A 19,308-nucleotide genomic window follows, 5' to 3' on the forward strand; every position below is an offset into this window, starting at 1 on the left:
ATTCAGCGAGCGTATCTAATTGTAGCTCTGAGCGTCACCCTTGCAATCCTATGCTATCTCCAATATATTTTGATGATACAGTACATAGATGAATTCACTTTGTGCGTTTGGTGATGATGCATCTGATACAAGTAGCATAGATTAACAGTGTTAGCGGCTTCCATGGTGGTGTTTTCCATAAATATTTTCAAGAATATCCGAATCTCTTCCTGACTGATGGACACTCTTTGAGGCTAGCTGAATCTCTTCCTGTGTGGGACCATACAAAGCGATCTTTTCAAAACTACCTTACAGATTGATCTTTTCCTATAATCTTTTCAATACTACCTTATGCTTTACAAGTTTGGCTACATGCAACCTACAAGTACTAAAGCCAAGGGTGTACATGAGTGCGTTATTTGCAAGCACAAAGACTAAAGAAACAGGAAGCGAAAATTTATCTGTACTTAGTGTAACATCAGCGAAGTCGCACTGTGCACCATGGACTATGTCGTTGATTATTACTCACTTCCAAAGTACTGTGTGTGTAATACAGTGTGTTACTGTGTAAATAGTGTGTGAAACTGTACATATTGTAATTTTAGTGAATTTTTAACAAGTAACATTGCAACAATAAACATTTATTGTGGACACATTACTGACACATGCATCACAGTTCCGTGGAACTTTATGAACGTTCTACTGTATACATATTGTAAAGGACACAAATATGCATCATATATGATAAAAAAACAAATAAAACTGCATCGGAAATACATAGAACAAATAATTTAAAATATATTTGTAGCAACACCCGGTGCTTGATTGGCCTACGCGACCGTGTCTGGGCGATTCATGCACGGGCGACCAGGCCTTGGTGACGTCACAGCGCACCTTGTCCACATCCTCACAGCCAAAGTAAGTGGAATTTGGTATTTATTTTTACATAGACATGTTCAGGGAAGGGAATTTATCATTTTACGAAGAAAAAAGAATTTTGGGGAACACTTTATTTCATGCGCATGGGGAATTTCACAATAAACTCGGCGCAGCACGTTGGTTAAACACAAGACCTACCTTGAAAAGAACTAGAGATTCATCAACCACTACATTCTGGCCTGGTAAAAAACCAGCGTTGAATGTAATGAAACGTCATTTTCTGGGTGAGCCCCAGAGGCTCCCTGGAGCTATCGGGCTAATGTGTGATATATTAGAGCGATATATTAGATTATATATATTAGATTGTGTGATATATTAGTGATATATATATTAGCTAATGTGTAATGTATTAGATATATTATATCTCCATTAGTCTATAGAGTTCAGCCTACCGAGGAACCACGAGCCAGAACCTGGCCCACTCAGAGAGGTTCAGGGAGCAATAGCCTTGGAAAACCTCAATGTGGTTGGGGGGGGGGGGGTTTCTTATCTGACATCGACCAGTTAGGCACCCAGAAAGATAGGCATAACAAAACAAATCCCACATGGTAAGAAAAGTACACCGAAAACCGAAGAGAGGCAGAATTCCCTCCAATCCCAAGAAAGATCCTAAGAGTCCATTTCGTACACAACAAACCTCGGACACATTCAGAATGGGTATGGAAAAATAAAAAAAGAGTTTTCTTGGTTAGCGCAGTTTCCCGCCAACCAAGAATACTTGGTTGGCGCAGTTAAGTGGTTAAGCAGTATATTCCATCGAAAATGTACAGATTTGGTCTGAAATTCTTTGTGCTGTGTGATTGTGAAATCGGAATATCGGTATATATGATATATTCTGGTACGAACATAGACATAGCAGGTCACGGAGTGTGGTAAAGATGCTGATGGAACCACTACTGAACAAGGAGCATATTCTGTACACTGACAATTATTATATCTTCCTCTTGCTAACTATATTCAACTATAACATAAGAGTGGAGTTTGTGGCACAGTAAAGCCACATAGGAGAGAAATTCCAGTGTTTGTTACTAGTATTTCAGTGAGCGATTGTCAGGTGAGAAAAAGGGACTACTTTGTATCAGTGCACTGGAAAGACAGATGCAAAGCTAACAGTAATTCGCACTGCTGAAATAGTAGGTAGTGGCAAAGTGAACTTAGCAACACATGGAAAATTATGTAAATAAAACAGTGTCATGGATAACAATATAATTTTTTTTTTTTTTTGAGATATATACAAGAGTTGTTACATTCTTGTACAGCCACTAGTACGCGTAGCGTTTCGGGCAAGTCCTTAATCCTATGGTCCCTGGAATACGATCCCCTGCCGCGAAGAATCGTTTTTTCATCCAAGTACACATTTTACTGTTGCGTTAAACAGAGGCTACGGTTAAGGAATTGCGCCCAGTAAATCCTCCCCGGCCAGGATACGAACCCATGACATAGCGCTCGCGGAACGCCAGGCGAGTGTCTTACCACTACACCACGGAGACTGCTAAATTTAGGGATAACAGTAGTACAGCTTGATTCGTGATTCTTGATACAGATTCGTTCACAACTTGAATCATAATCAAGAATTCCAGGTTTAAATCCTGTGTGGGTGGGACAGAAATTGTTAGGTGTGTTTCTTATCACCTAATGTCCACCTATCAGTAGATAGGTATCCAGGAGCTAGTCAGCTTGTTGTTGGGTTACATCCTGGGGAGTATCAGTAATTTGACCCTGGGGGGGAAACCTTAATATAAGCCTAACTTGTACTTTGTGTAAACTGGTTGTCTATCCCCCTGACATAATGAATGATTAAAGTATTAATAATTTATAAATATGAAAGTGGTAGATAAATGTGACGGTGCTTGATGCTGTCAAGTGTGTGTGGGGAAAACTGTAAAGGGGACAAACAAATTTTTTTAATTTTGATGACACAACAGTACTGAACTGTTTCAACATGTATTAGGCAAAGTCATGCAAGAAACCACCACTCATTATGTTTAGTCTTACTCTATTTTCACAATTACTTCTGAAGTTTGGTCAGGAGGAGAGTATTGTGACGAGGGTTTGTGTGTTAACAATGCCTCATGCTGCTCCTGACAGAGTTGTTTGCAAAGATTACCTTGCACAAAACAAGTTTGGTTACATGCCAAGTATAGGAACATGTGAAGAAGATAAATATGTTTGCATTGTTTGCAAGCACACACAATGAAGAGACAAGAAGCAAAAATCGATGTGTTCCTAGTGCATAGAATAAAAAATTGCATTGTGCTCCAATGACTGCTTCAGTGATTATCACACACTCGTAAAGTACCAAGTGTGTAATATAGTGAAGAATAGTGTGTAATTACCTAAGTGTAATTACCTAAGTGTAGTTACAGGATGAGAGCTATGCTCGTGGTGTCCCGTCTTCCCAGCACTCTGTCATATAACGCTTTGAAACTACTGACGGTCTTGGCCTCCACCACCTTCTCACTTAACTTGTTTCAACCGTCTACCACTCTATTTGTGAAGGTGAATTTTCTTATATTTCTTCCGCATCTGTGTTTAGCTAGTTTAAATCTATGACCTCTTGTTCTTGAAGTTCCAGGTCTCGGGAAGTCTTCCCTGTCGATTTTATCAATTCCTGTTACTATTTTGTATGTAGTGATCATATCACCTCTTTTTCTTGTCTTCTAGTTTTGGTATATTTAATGCTTCTAACCTCTCCTCGTAGCTCTTGCCCTTCAGTTCTGGGAGCCACTTAGTAGCATGTCTTTGCACCTTTTCCAGTTTGTTGATGTGCTTCTTAAGATATGGGCACCACACAACAGCTGCATATTCTAGCTTTGGCCTAACAAAAGTCATGAACAATTTTTTTAGTATATCGCCATCCATGTATTTAAAAGCAATTCTGAAGTTAGAAAGCATAGCATAGGCTCCTTGCACAATATTCTTTATGTGGTCCTCAGGTGATAGTTTTCTATCTAGAACCACCCCTAGATCTCTTTCATTATCAGAATTCTTTAAAGATTTCTCACATAATATTTAGTTTGTGTGGGGTCTATGTTCTCCTATTCCACATTCCATAACATGACATTTATTAACATTAAATTCCATTTACCAAGTGGTGCTCCATGTACTTTTGTCCAGGTCTTCTTGAAGGGCATGACAATCATCTAAATTTCTTATCCTTCCTATTAATTTAGCATCATCAGCAAACATGTTCATATAATTCTGTATACCAACTGGTAGATCATTTATGTAGACAATAAACATCACTGGTGCAAGAACTGAACCCTGTGGTACTCCACTTGTGACATTTCTCCAGTCCGATACATTGCCTCTGATTACTCCCCTCATTTTTCTATCAGTCAGAAAATTTTTCATCCATGTTAGGAGCTTACCTGTCACCCCTCCAATATTTTCCAGTTTCCAGAACAACCTCTTATGTGGAACTCTGCCGAAAGCCTTTTTTAGGTCCAGATAGATGCAGTCAACCCAACCATCTCTTTCCTGTAATATTTCTGTGGCTCGATCATAGAAACTGAGTAAATTTGATACACAGGATCTTCCAGATCGAAAACCATACTGTCTGTCTGATATTATATTTCTCTCCAGGTGTTCTACCCATTTAGTTTTGATTAGTTTTTCCAATACTTTCACTATTACACTTGTCAATGATACAAGTCTATAACTGAGGGGGTCTTCCCTGCTGCCACTTTTGTAGATTGTAACTATGTTAGCCTGTTTCCACACGTCTGCTACGATTCCTGTACACAGGGATGCCTGAAAGACCAGGTGAAGTGGAATGCTGAGCTCAGATGCACATTCTCTCAGAACCCATGGTGAAACTCCATCTGGGCCAGCTGCTTTGTTCTTACTGAGCTCCTTTAGCATATTTTCCACTTCATCTCTAGACACCTCTATCCGCTCTATGTTGTTCTCTGGAATTCTTATCGTGTCTGGTTCTCTGAAGATTTCATTTTGTACAAACACACTTTGGAACTTTTCATTTAATGTTTCACACATTTCCTTTTCATTTTCCGTGAATCTGTTTCACATTTTCAACCTCTGGATATTATCCTTTACCTGCAATTTGTTGTTTATGAATTTGTAGAATAGGCCCGGTTCTGTTTTACATTTATCCGCTATCCCTTTTTAAAAAAATTTCTGCCTATCTCCTTACTGCCGTATAGTTGTTTCTCGCATCTTTGTAACGCTGGTATGTTTGGGGGTTTGGCCTCTTCCTATACTGATTCCATTTTTGTGTCTTTTGGTCTCTGGCCCTCTCACAATTTCTGTCGAACCAATCCTGTTTTCTGGCCCTGCCTCTCTGTTTTGGTATGAATGTTTGTGTGCCTTCCTCGTATATTTTAAAAAAATTAGCATACATTTCATTTACTTCCCTGCCTAGCAACAATTCTGTCCAATTACACTCATTAAAAAAATTTCGAAATTCCCCATAGTGACCTCTCCTTAAATCGAGTTTATCAACTGTTTCAATGTCCCCATTTTCTTCTAGATGATATCTTAAAGCATAATCAATGTGTGTGTGTGTGTGTGTGTGTGTGAGATAGTGTCAACTGTGCAAATAAAATAAAAATTGAACAAGTAATATCGTGATAAAGATTTTTAGAGGACACATTAGTGATAAGTGTATTATTATTACTTGGAACAACGTGCATGTTCTGCTGTATAATAATCGTAACTGACACTCATATGAATAAGATAAGCAAAAAAAAAATAAATAAAAAAAATAAAAACAGTAATAAAATATAAATAAATATTTGTGACGACTCACAAAGTCTTGAATCTCCTGCACAACCCTCTTCTTGTGATTCCACCTTGAGCATCCAGCCTTTTGTGAAGTCAGGCACTTCTCTGCTTTCCTCTAGTCAAAGCAAGTGGTATTTCTTCATTTGTATTATATGTACATATTAAAAGAATTTTAACAATATAAGGAGAAAAAGTTTTGAGAGAATAATTTTTTTTACATGCACCATGACATCATCATATTAACCCTTAAGCTGTATAATACATCCACAGGTGATGGGAGTAACTGTGACGGAATGACACACATCATATATATGCAATTGAGGGTCCCACGCATGATTTAAATGTCCCACCGTGTAAAGGGGGGGTCACCCATATGTTAGCTTTGGGTGATAGTAAACAGACACCATCTTGGAAAAACCCAGTGTAGGCTGCCATTGTAGGGAGGCCTCATTTACGATCATCATGGAGAGTGCTTCACGTAGCAGAACCCAACCACGCTTGGCACACTGCTTCTCACAGTCATTGACCAAGTAAGAAATTAATATTGAATTGTTCAAGGAGGGCGTTGAACTTGATATTAGCGACTCCAACATAAATGAAAATTACACACAGCCCTTCGATGTGGATACGACCGGCAGTGAGAGTGAACATGGGGGTGCCACGAGGATCAGGCCTAGCCTCTCATCCATGCCTCCTTGCCCACACTCAACACCAATTCGCACCCAACCACATAGTTCCTGTGTTACTTTTCAAGATGATGATGATGTTTTGAGCAACAAGTCTGAGGAAGGTGAATCATTTCCTGGTTTTAGTAATTTAGAATCAGAGAATAGTTTTACCATGCCAGTTGCTAATGCCACTGGGGTGCATGGTGTTACCAAGCGATGTTTTGTCGCGTCAGCAGCGTCTCGCCCAGCCAAGCACCGCCGCATGGCACCACATGAAGACAATGTGGAACAAAGCCCCACATCTTCAAGTAATTTTCCTTCATCATCTATTCCCTCTTCTACTGTTGCTAGACGGGCTTCAGTTCCAGGTCCATGGATTCCTCGCGGTGGTGCCGCTGTTCCTTCTCGGACGACAGCAGGTGTATTTGTGTGGAGTAATGGAGTAGATTTTGTTCCAGAAACTCCCAACTTTAGTGATAAAGATGTTGGGATTACAGGTCTTTTCACCTGATAATAGTGACAAAATGAGTGAAATTGACTTCTTTACCGCATATTTTGATGAGGCGCTCATGGAACATATTGTTCAGGAAATGAACAAATATGCGGTTGATCTCATTGCAGGTGAGAAGTTATCAGATTTTTCATGATTACAGTGTTGGAAAGATACTACTGTAGAGGAAATGAATGTGTTTCTGTGGGGAGCGGCTCCCCGGAGCTTATCCAGGCTGATGTGCTAATGTCAGACTTCAGCATCAGTCATGCATATGGAGTTCTGTGGGCCTACCGGGGACCACGAGCCAGAACCTGGCCCCCTCAGAAAGGCATGGGGAGCAATGGCCTATAGAAACCCCCGAGTGGTTGGAAGCATTCTATGTCTGCCATCGACCGGGTCAAGCACCCAGAAAGATAAGCATCCCAAAATATACCCCTATTCTGGTGAAAATTGCTACCAAAAGCCGAACAAGTGGATAGAACTCCCCAAAAAGAAACAAGCAAACGAGCATGACATCACACATCTCCACGCTGCTGTCTGTACAGCTCCCCCCTCCCCGGGAGGGGAAAGGTGGAGCCCCAGACCCCTCGCCGGTTATCCACACTTCATTTCTAAGGCTGATGCTATAGGCAGAGGTTGTGTGCTCTGGCTCCAGTGATTTTCCAGCACTGTGCTTATAGCGTGGTGGCTGTCTTCCAGGGGTGCGAGAGCCAGGAGTTATTCTACAATACTCTGGCTGGATGTGCCTAAGGTTACCTTCCCTAGGTGCTCTGGGTGCTGCGCAGCTTGTTTTCACCATTCATAGCGGCCGGCTCTGTTCCTTTGGGTACGATGTCCTCATGCTGGGTTTTGTTTTTTCTTTTTGTTTGGTCTTGGTAAGGGGGGGGGTCTGCCTTGCTTGCCCCTTGGTATCTGACCTAATAAGATTTTCTTCTGGTGGTGCTCCCTGCTAGATTCCCATGAGTGTACACGTCCCGGGGGTTCAGTTCTTAGAAGGTTGTTTGGAAGACTTGGGCATCAGTTAGCAGTACCCTGCCTGGGCTTCCCTGAGCATGAGTTCCATCTCAGAACCCTGGGAATCCCCATGGAGGCACGTGGGTCTGATGTATGTGAACCCTGAGTCCCCCCTCGCTTTGTGCGAGTTCGAGGGTTGCTCTGTCCCCTTGTCCCAGGGTAACTCTCATTGTTTTTGCCTCTGTCTGCTGCCTGTGGGGTCAGTGGCACCTTCGACCCTGAGTCCTGCGAGTTTCATTGCTTGTTTGTGACTTGGTTACCCGGTCTTATGCTGAACTATGCGGGTGCAGGCAGCACGGGCATTGCACACTGGGTTCAGGTGGTTGCAACGCGCTTGGTTGTTTGCTCTCTGGAAGCTCCGAGGCTGCCCCAATTTAGTTGTTGTGACAGGGCTTGGGGGTGTTGGTTGCTTCGGTTTTGTTCCTTCTTCGCCCCCTTGTCTTTTCCCTGTTGTGGTTTAGTCTGGTCCCCCCCCCCCACCCCACCCCCTTCTCCTTGCATCCGGATCCTTTCTGTCTGTGGGTTCGGGGTCGGGGCGGGAATTCGATGGTCTTGAGACTCGGGCAGTCACGGGGGTTTCCTCTTCTGGGGTAGCGACGGAGGCATTCGAGCCTCTTCCTCCAGCCGGGTTGTATGTGTGTGCCAGTGGGCTCCCTTAATAATTTTCCAGCTGAGCAGCCTTTTCTTGAGGCTGGGGCTTCAGGGGGATGGCACGGCCCCGGGCCTGCCGTGGAGGTTCCCAGGGTTGGGGGAGAGGTTGACTTTGGGGGGCCTCTGGCCCTGTTGGGCCCCGCCGGGATTTTCTATCCTCAGTGCGGGAGGTGGGTTTTTTTTCTTTCCCCCTCTGCGTATGAGTTGTTGGGCGTCGGCCCCCTCCCCAGGTTCCGATCTTTGTCTATTCGGTTCCGTCCTATCGGTGGGTACTTTTCTCTGTTTCTACCCCCTTTTCTCTGGGGCGAGACTTCTCCATCATGGAGGGGTCATGTTTCCCTATTATTGGAGTTTTCTGCATGACTTTTGGTCTCGGGTGAGACTGTGCCTTCATGATATTGTTTGCTTCTGTGAGATCTCGGGGGTTTGGGAAGGTCTTCGATTCTTCCTGCATTATTGGAACGTCTGTTGTCTTCCGGTGAGACTTACCTCCGGTCCTTTTTGAACTCGTTGGTCCTCTTCCGTGCTTCTTGGTTTTCGATACTATCTCGTTATTTTGTCATTGTATCTTCTCTCCGTACTCTGTCTAGGCACTGCTAATATTTTGCAGTACTTCTTGTTGGTGCCCTTTCTGCTGGGCGGGATTGTGTGGTTCGGACCTTATGTGTCCTGTGCATACGCCATGGGAGTTTTTGTTGTAGATGGTGTACACCAGTGCTGGTGTTCTGCATCCTTATTCTCTCGGGTGCTTCGCCTCTCTCGCTCCTCTCGTCTCTCCAGTCTCTCCAGTCTATGCTCCGTAGATGCTGGGGGTGTTCTAGATTGTCGCTATAGGGAGGACACTGGGTTTTCCATGCATATGGGTGTGGGGCGTCTCATTCGCCTTTACCATACTCTTCTCCTGCAGGTGCGGCTCTGGCCTTCTTTCTCGGGCGGTGCTCCCCGACTCCTCTCGGCTACATTGTGTAATTATCTAAGTGTAATTACCTAAGTGTAGTTACAGGATGAGAGCTACGCTCGTGGTGTCCCGTCTTCCCAGCACTCTTTGTCATATAACGCTTTGAAACTACTGATGGTCTTGGCCTCCACCACCTTCTCACCTAACTTGTTCCAATCGTCTACCACTCTGTTTGCAAAAGTGAATTTTCTTATATTTCTTCGGCATCTGTGTTTAGCTAGTTTATATCTATGACCTCTTGTTCTTGAAGTTCAGGTCTCGGGAAATCTTCCCTATCGATTTTATCAATTCCTGTTACTATTTTATATGTAGTGATCATATCACCTCTTTTTCTTCTGTCTTCCAGTTTTGGCAGTTTTCTTCCAGTTTCTTCGTAGCTCTTGCCCTTCAGTTCTGGGATCCACTTAGTAACATGTCTTTGCACCTTTTCCAGTTTGTTGATGTGCTTCTTAAGATATGGGCACCACACAACTGCTGCATATTCTAGCTTTGGCCTAACAAAAGTCGTGAACAATTTCTTTAGTATATCGCCATCCATGTATTTAAAAGCAATTCTGAAGCTAGAAAGTGTGGCATAGGCTCCTCGCACAATATTCTTTATGTGGTCCTCAGGTGATAGTTTTCTATCTAGAACCACCCCTAGATCTCTTTCTTTATCAGAATTCCTTAAAGATTTCTCACATAATATATAGGTTGCGTGGTGTCTATGTTCTCCTATTCCACATTCCAAAACATGACATTTATTAACATTAAATTCCATTTGCTAAGTGTTGCTCCATATACTTATTTTGTCCAGGTCATCTTGAAGGGCATGACAATCATCTAAGTTTCTTATCCTTCCTATTATCTTAGCATCATCAGCAAAAATGTTCATATAATTCTGTATACCAACTGGTAGATCATTTATGTAGACAATAAACATCACTGGTGCAAGAACTGAACCCTGTGGTACTCCACTTGTGACATTTCTCCAGTCCGATACATTGCCTCTGATCACTGCCCTCTTTTTTATATCAGTCAGAAAATTTTTCATCCATGTTAGAAGCGTACCTGTCACCCCTCAAATATTTTCCAGTTTCCAGAACAACCTCTTATGTGGAACTCTGTCAAAAGCCTTTTTTAGGTCCAGATAGATGCAGTCAACCCAACCATCTCTTTCCTGTAATACCTCTGTTGCACGATCATAGAAACTGAGTAAATTCAATACGCAGGATCTTCCAGATCGAAAACCATACTGTCTGTCTGATATTATATCATTTCTCTCCAGGTGTTCTACCCATTTAGTTCTAATTATTTTTTCCAATATTTTGACTATTACACTTGTCAATGATACCAGTCTATAATTAAGGGGGTCTTCCCTGTTGCCACTTTTGTAGATTGGAACTATGTTATCCTTTTTCCACACATCAGCTACAACTCCTGTAAACAAGTATGCCTGAGAAATCAGTTGAAGAGGAATGCTGAGCTCAGGTGCACATTCTCTCAGAACTCATGGTGAAACTCCATCTGGACCAACTGCCTTGTTCTTATTTAGCTCCTTGAGCATTTTTTCCACTTCATCTCTAGACATCTCTATGTTGTTCTCTGGAATTCTTATTGTATCTGGTTCCCTGAAGATTTCATTTTGTACAAACACACTTTGGAACTTTTTCGTTTAATGTTTCACACATTTCCTTTTCATTTTCAGTGAATCTATTTCCCATTTTCAACCTCTGTATATCATCCTTTACCTGCAATTTGTTGTTTATGAATTTATAGAATAGACCTGGTTCTGTTTTACATTTGTCTGCAATCCCTTTTTCAAAATTTCTTTCTGCCTCTCTCCTCACTGCCGTGTAGTTGTTTCTCGCATCTTTGTATCGCTGGTATGTTTGGGGGTTCGGCCTCTTCCTGTATTGATTCCATTTTTGTGTCTTTTGGTCTCTGGCCCTCTTGCACTTTCTGTTGAACCAATCCTGTTTCCTAGTTCTGCTTCTCTGTTTTGGTATAAATTTCTTTGTGCCTTCATCATATATTTCACAAAACTTGACATACATCTCATTCACTTCCTTGCCTAGCAACAAGTCTGTCCAATTATACCCACTAAAAAAATTTCTAAGGTTGCCATAATGTCCACTCCTAAAGTCAGGTTTTTCAATTGCATCAACCTTCATATTTTCTTCCAGATTATAACGCATTGCATACTTTATTCCCAAAAGACATGGTCACTTTTACCCAAGGGAGGAAGGTACTGAATGTCAAATATTTCTTCCTCCTTCCTGGTAAATATCAAATCTAGCATGGAGGGAACGTCCCCTTCCCTCATCCTCGTAGCTTGTTCAACATGTTGATACAAGAATGTTTCCAGGATGAGGTCTACAAATTTACAGGTCCAGAAATCTTCTGTTTTAGCTTCGTATGCTTCCCAGTCTATGTATTTCAAGTTGAAGTCGCCGACTATCAACAGTCGTGAACTATTGTTTTCCGCTCTCGCTATGATCTCTCTCATTATTGTTATAAGACCTTCTCTTTTACTATCTAGCTCCTCCTTTGACCATGTGCTGCTTATCGGTGGTGCGGTGCTGGCGGAGCCACTTCAGCTTGCTTTCAGTATTGATGTTACTTCTGTGCCGTTTCCAAGCTGTCTCGTGCATTGTTTCTCCTTCGGCCTGCTCAAGACCGTTCTGATCTTTGGACAGAGTGCTCTCTTTTTCTTTCTTCTCCTCGGTTTGTTGTGGTCCCTTCATTTCAGGATTGTTTCTTCAAGGCTCTTTTTCTGATGGCATTAGCCTCTGGGGGGTCGGGTTGGGGAGCTTCATGCTCTCCTCCGGCACAGGGGTTTCTGCTCCTTCGGTCTTCGTGATGGTTTTGTTCGTTTGCAGCCATCTCCTCCTTTTCTGGTGAAGAATGAGACTGCTGCTTTCTGGAGCAGTCCCAGGGTTTTTGATGCTTGGTTGGTCAGGCCGGGGGTGCATCATGTTTTGTGTCAGGTTGTGGTTCTTTGCTGTTATTTGCGCGCCACAGCTTCTGTGTCCGGGGACATGCTTTGGGTTGATCCGGTTTCCCTTCTTCCCTGTTTGCGGGTGTGGGTCTCCCAGGTCGTCTGCAGGATTATTAAGGCTAGCCAGCCTGCAGTCTATCCCCGTGCCCATGACGTTCGCAAGTTCGCTGCTCTTGCCGCCGTATTTGGCAACATGTCTTGGGCTGACATTCTAGCGCGCGGGGATTTTGGCGGTCGAACAGGATCCTGGCTGCTCGTTATCTCGTGAATGTTCCTGGGCCTAGTCAGGCCTGTGTCGCTTTGGCACGGCTTCCAACTGCAGCCAGTTGTCTCAACTTCGGGTTGAGGAGTGAGCAGCGACTGCCTCCCGGGTAAGTCTCTACTTTCCTGTGGGTACTTAGCTCCGGGGAGCCAAAGGCTCTCCCCCCAGAAAACCAGCGTTGAATGTAATGAAACTCCCTTTTCTAGGTGAGACCCGGAGGTTCCCCGGCATTCCTCCTTCCCTCTGGTCGGCGTTTTTTCGCGTGTTTTGATATCCCGCCTCAGAACTGATGGATGGATATCCGGCGGGGGGGACTCTTGGGCTTCCCCTTCCCCCTCCCAGGGAGGGGGGAAGCTGCGCAGACGGCGGCGTGGCGACATGTGATGTTGTGCTCGTTTGCTCGTTTCTTTTAGGGGAGTTATATCCACTTGTTTGGCTCTTGGTAGCAATATTTTCACCAGAATAGGGGTTTGTTTTGGGATGCTTACCTTTCTGGGTGCCTGACCCGGTCGATGGCAGACAGAATGCTTCCAACCACATGGAGGGTTTCTATAGGTTATTGCTCCCCATATTTCTCTGAGGGGGGTCAGGTTCTGGCTCGTGGTCTCCAGTAGGCCCACAGAACTCCATACACATGACTGATGCCAAAGTCTGTCATTAGCATATCAGCCTAGTAAGCTCCGGGGTTCCTCTGGGTCTGACCCAGAAAATGGCATTTCATTACATCCAATGCTGGTTTTTTTAGTTTCCTGTGATCAGAGACTGCATTTTAACAATATAAGAAGAGAAAATAATTTTTTAGAAAGAATTTATTTCCTGCACACCAGGGGGTTGCAATATTTGGAGGAAGAGCAGTTCAGTGGTTAATACCATAGCAACTGAAGGGGTTTAACTAACACAGTACAAAGGTTAAAAATATCAGCACTGAATGGAATGAAATGCCAGTCCGGGCTCACCTATAGCTACTATCTCTGATAGTATGTCATGCTATTAGGTCCTATCAGTTGCAGAGTTCAATTGGCCTACCAAGAATCATGAGCCAGAACCTGGGCCCCCTCATTCTCTTCCTACATCTATGTGAGAAGGCTAGGTTCTGGCTCTGGTATCTGTAGGCCAAACAGAACTTCCATGACTCGTATGACCTTCAGTTTTAGGGAACCACTGGGGCTCTTCCAGAAGGAGGCATTTCATTACATTCAGTGCTGGTTTTTTAAACATCCAACCTCAAGAATAATAATCCATAGATTCAAGCAAAGAAAGCAAAGGTTTGAAAATAAGAATAAAGTTCTCAATTTTCAAACAAAGTTGTGGATAGTTGGAATATTTTAAATAAGAAGTGGATGCCAAAACCATCAAAAGTTTCAAAACTTCATTTGATAAAGATTATAGGGAAGGCACACTATCATAATTATAAATCTCATCCTGTAACTACATCACATTTACGTTATGCATGTGAACACATTAAACACATGCATGTGTTATTAAAGACATGCACAGATTCCAAAATGTAGTTGTATTGTACCAGTGCATAAGCTCCATGAGCTACTGAGGGCCCACTAAAAAGAGGTGTTTTGTTACATTCAGTACTTGGTTTTTACATTCTTCTTCTTCCTTTTGCTGTAGATCAATGTGTGTGCTTTTTTTTTTAGTGCATGGTCATCTTTGTTTACACAGATGTTGAGGATGATGGGAATGATGATGATGACTTTAAAGATGATGTTCTTCGCCTATACATTAGAATGGACCAGTTTAGCAGGTATGACAAATATTAGTGTAAAGATATTCAAGCACTTCAAAAACATTAAATTCATTTTGCAATTTGTTTAACTGTTCCAAAAAAATCGCAACATTATAGCTTTTATAGTTATATAAATAACTGTAGAAAAATAATTGGAAGATAATATAATTTGCATCATACATTCTAAATGCTTTCATATGTCATGTAATTATTAAATGCAGGGAAGAAATGCAATGTGCTTGAATATTTGTTTGTCGTGTAAATCTAATTGATATATAGTTATTCTTTTACTCCTTCCAGACAAATGCAGCATTTGGAGATGCGTATGACATCAGATATTGCTCATGTGACATCAGATATTGCTCATATCCTCGCACTTCTACAACAGCAGCAGCATCAGCACACTTCAGTTTCACCGTCCCAAATGGACTCGGATCAGGTAAGACTTATTGATTGGTGTTTGCGCTACTTTGTGCTGTTTTACTTGTTATGATTTCTTGCCACTGTATTTTCAAATGTCAATTTTGGTGTTACCCCTTTTTATTTTTCAAATGACAATTTGAGAATCTCTTAACATATTTGCTTAACCACTGTGATGCGCCGAGTTTATTGTGACATTCCCCCTGTGCACATAGAATCAGATTTTTGCAATTTTTTTTTTATCTTTGTAAATTGATAAATTCTCTTTCCTAAATATGTACATGTAAAAAAATGTAAAAAATCCACTTACTTTGGCTGTGGGTACATGGAGAAGGGAGTATCACAGGCTGGTCACCTGTGTATGAAGCTCCCACAAGGCGGTCGCGCAGGCCATTCAATGCCACGAGTTGCCACAAATATATTTTCAATTATTTGTTCCATGTATTTCCAGACCGGTTTTATTTTTTTTATCGCATATGATGCATATTTGTCTTTTACAATGTGTACAGTAGAATGTTCATAATGTTCCATGGAACTGTGATACATGTGTCAATAATGTGTCCACAATAAATGTTTATTGTTACAATATTACTTGTTAACAATTCACTAAAATTACAATATGTACAGTTTCACTCATTATTTACACAGTAACACACTATATTCACACACATGTGAATATATGTGTGAAACTGAAAATGAAGCTCATTGAAGTGAAACGTCTAAATGGGGGATAGAAATGAAGAAGAATGGAATTCTTTTTTCTACAAAGTGTCAGGGACTGGAAAGCTTGTGAAATGGTACATAAAGACAAAGCAACAAAATCATTAAAGGAAGGGGGTGTAAAGAACAAAGGGAAGGGGAACATGTTCCTGAAAAAGTATATACCAACATAGATGGAGTGAGATCGAAAATATTGGAGTTGAAGGATATAATTAAGCTCAAAGTCCCAGATACTGTCGCATTAAGAGAGACGAAACTTGAAAATATTTTAAATAAAGTCGTATTCCCAAGGGGCTACTCACTTTGGAGACGTGACAGGAAAACTAGGAAGGGAGGAGGAGTGGTTGTGCTGGCGAAAGAACACCTGAAGGTAAGAGAATTAATAATTAAAAACCTTCAAGATATTGACATAATGGCATTGCAGATCTGGAATCAAGATAAGCTGTTAATTTTAAATGCCTACAGCCCACCATCAAGCAACACATGACAAAGGAAGAACTGGATGACAAACGAGAGGGCCTCATAATGGCCATGAGAGAGATTATGAAGGCCTCTCTCTGAAGGGGCCAGGTTCTGGCGCTGGTCCCTGGTAGGTCTGAACTCCTTAGCTAATGTCCCGGTCTAATATAACATACATTAGCCTGATAAGCTCCAGGGAGCCGTAGGGGCTTCCCTCAGAAAGGTATTTTTTCGGCTTGTGCGGTTTCCCACGAATTGAATTTTCTCAGCCGGCACAGTCCAGTAGTTAATGAAGTTATTAATTTTAGTTTCTTTGTTTCTGGTAGTATTTTGATCTGTTAGAAGTTAGTGTAATTTCTGTGGAATGAGCAGTGTAACCAAAGATGTTTTTATTATTTTTTGTTTCTTCAACAGAGTCCTGAGAGTCGTCGTAGTGGTGTAAATAGTTCCAGAGGGGGGAATGGCAGAGAAAATAGAATATTTCGGAGAACAGCTTCCTTACATGATGATACCTCTCATCATTCACGACACCACTACCGCTCTCTTGAAATCACAAGACCACAGTAAGCACTTCAGCATAATTTGGATGATCAGAATATATTGATTATGTACATAATATGAGTACCGAGTGCAGTATCACCTTAAAAATCCAGATTATATGGGTCTGGACCTGATACAAATTTGCATGAAAAACCAAATTCCAGAAAACTGAATTTTTTTTTTTAGCTATACAGTAATATGTACTGTCTAAGCTCACTTATCCAGACTATGTATATGGGAAGGACTCCTCACCTGATTAACCAGACATTTAGATAAGCAGAGTTCTTATAGGGGCTATCCAAAAATTACCATATTTGCAAGTTTTTGTACCACAACCATCATAATTTAAATTTCCACGCACACTATAAATCAAAGGTATAATTTAACCCCTCAACTGCACGGCTGCCAAATATGGCACCCCCCCAGTGAGCAGGAAATAAATTCTCTGGAAAAAATTCTTTTTTGTTTTGAAAGTGTCAAAAACCCTTCCCTGAGTATGGGTACAGTAACAGAAGGTCGAAATTGTACTTACTTTGGCTGCTATGGGGTCCGTAAGTTGGCGCGTGACATCGTCATTCCCCGTTAACCCGTAGCATACGCTCCCGGGGCCAGAAGGGCGCCCGGGGCAGGATGCGCGCACTGCCGCGAATATATTTTTGTTCATTTTCTGTGCACAGTTCCAAATACAATTTATGTGTTTTTACGTGCCAATCTTGTGTATAATGAACATGTATACTATATTATGGCAGTAGAACATCTGTACTGTCTGTAGACACTGTGTTATGTGCATCACAAATGTGTTTACCTATCCTGCACATATTTCCAATGTATCATGCTAATATATTTATATTTACAGTCTATATACACACTATACAGTCTCACACACCATAAACACACTCAGAACTCCGCAAGTGTGTGATATGCTGCGAAACAGCCAATGGGGCATAGTGGCACCTTGCACTCCACGCACCAGGTGCTGATGCATCTACACTTTTGTTTTCTGCGGGTAGTGTTCCTGCATACTATACACGCACGTTTACCCTTCTCCCGTGATGCTGTGCCTGGCATATACTCGAGCATGTGTACTCCGAAATTCTCGTTACCCCTCAGTCTGTCTGGAGCTGTGTGTGGCATTGTTGCTTGCACCATGCGCGGTGCAACGGAGCCCTCCTTACCATACTTTACTAGCAGTTGTGACACAACACCAGCACTGAATGTACGTATTGGCGGTCTCCTGCCAGATTTTACTAGGTACATATTGAAGCAGTTGAGCACTGCAATATCTATTAGGTGGAAGAAGAACTTTTTCGTCCACTTCACAGACTTGTGCACGCACTCCACTGCATCAAGCATCATGTCACATTTATTGACAAGGCACATGTTCACATTATAGTCTTTGACACAGTCTAGTTTATACATGGGGAAGTGCGTCTGAAAGTGGACTTTGCCACTGTCCAACATGGCACTGGTGTGAATCATAGTCAGCATATTCACCTTGCATCTGTTCTTCCACCGCACTGACAGCATATTGTCACACTTGCGTAGCTGGCAGTCACCCACTGCTATACCAATGTCAAACACTGGCATTTCCTTCCTGTGGGCCTTCACAGTGCTACATACGCCAGTGTTGTGGGCAAGGCGGTATCTGGTCAACAAGAGACTGGTGTAATAGTTGTTGGTGAACAGTATGTGCCCCTTGTTCAGCAACGGTTCCATCAGGGTTTTTACGACACTGCCAGAGAACCCGTGTGGGTCATGAGCTGGTATGTCGTCTGTATCAGAATACAAAATCATGTCCAAGACCATACCAGTCTCACAATCGCACAGCACGAAAAACTTCAGTCCAAAACAGTGCTGCTCTGATGTGATGTACTGCTTGAATTCCAGTCGCCCATTGAACAGTACAAGCAATTCGTCGATTACTAAATTTTGTGCAGGTACAAAATAATCCCTGAACTTCCCTCTCATGTCACTGAACACCTTCCGTACCTTCCACATTCTGTCGTGTCTGTCCTCATTTGCATTATTCTCGAAATGCAGGCACCTGAGAATCAATTCCTTTATATAATATCAGACAGACAGTATGGTTTTCGATCTGGAAGATCCTGTGTAAAGAACTTACTCAGTTTTTATGATCGAGCCACAGAGATTTTACAGGAAAGAGAAGGTTGGATTGACTGCATCTATCTGGACCTAAAAAAGGCTTTCGACAGAGTTCCCTATAAGAAGTTGTTCTGGAAACTGGAACATATTGGAGGAGTGACAGGTAAGCTACTAACATGGATGAAAAATTTCCTAACTGACAGAAAAATGAGGGCCGTAATCAGAGGCAAGGTATCGGATTGGAGGAATGTCACGAGTGGAGTACCACAGTGTTCAGTTCTTGCACCAATAATGTTCATTGTCTACATAAACGATCTACCAGTGGGAATACAGAATTACATGAACATGTTGCTGATGATGCTAAGATAATAGGGAAGATAAGAAACCTAGATGATTGTCATGCCCTTCAAGAAGACATGGACAAAATAAGTATATGGAGCAACACTTGGCAAATGGAATTTAATGTGAATAAATGCCATGTTATAGAATGTGGAATTGGAGAACATAGACCCCACACAACCTATAAATTATGTGAGAAAGCTTTAAAGAATTCTGACAAAGAAAGGGATCTAGGGGTGGTTCTAGATAAAAAACTGTCACCTGAGGACCACATTAAAAGCAATTCTGAGGTTAAGGGCTAC

General features: G+C 42.1%; 1 protein-coding gene across 7 annotated transcripts in view; it reads left to right on the forward strand.

Moving 5' to 3' along the window:
- Positions 1-19,308, forward strand: part of sei (seizure) — a 1,036,232-nt gene that overhangs the window by 976,907 nt on the left and 40,017 nt on the right. For 5 of the 7 annotated variants that reach the window (XM_069310832.1, XM_069310834.1, XM_069310833.1 and 2 more), the window contains 2 exons: positions 14,726-14,864; positions 16,439-16,587. In XM_069310832.1, coding sequence (XP_069166933.1) covers positions 14,726-14,864; positions 16,439-16,587 — 288 coding nt within the window. Of the gene's footprint in view, positions 1-14,361; positions 14,444-14,725; positions 14,865-16,438; positions 16,588-19,308 lie in introns of all 7 variants that reach the window. The other 2 variants (XM_069310835.1, XM_069310837.1) reach the window with 1 other exon arrangement.

Source organism: Procambarus clarkii, chromosome 68, assembly GCF_040958095.1.
Source record: "Procambarus clarkii isolate CNS0578487 chromosome 68, FALCON_Pclarkii_2.0, whole genome shotgun sequence".
Taxonomy (NCBI): Eukaryota; Metazoa; Arthropoda; class Malacostraca; order Decapoda; family Cambaridae; genus Procambarus; species Procambarus clarkii.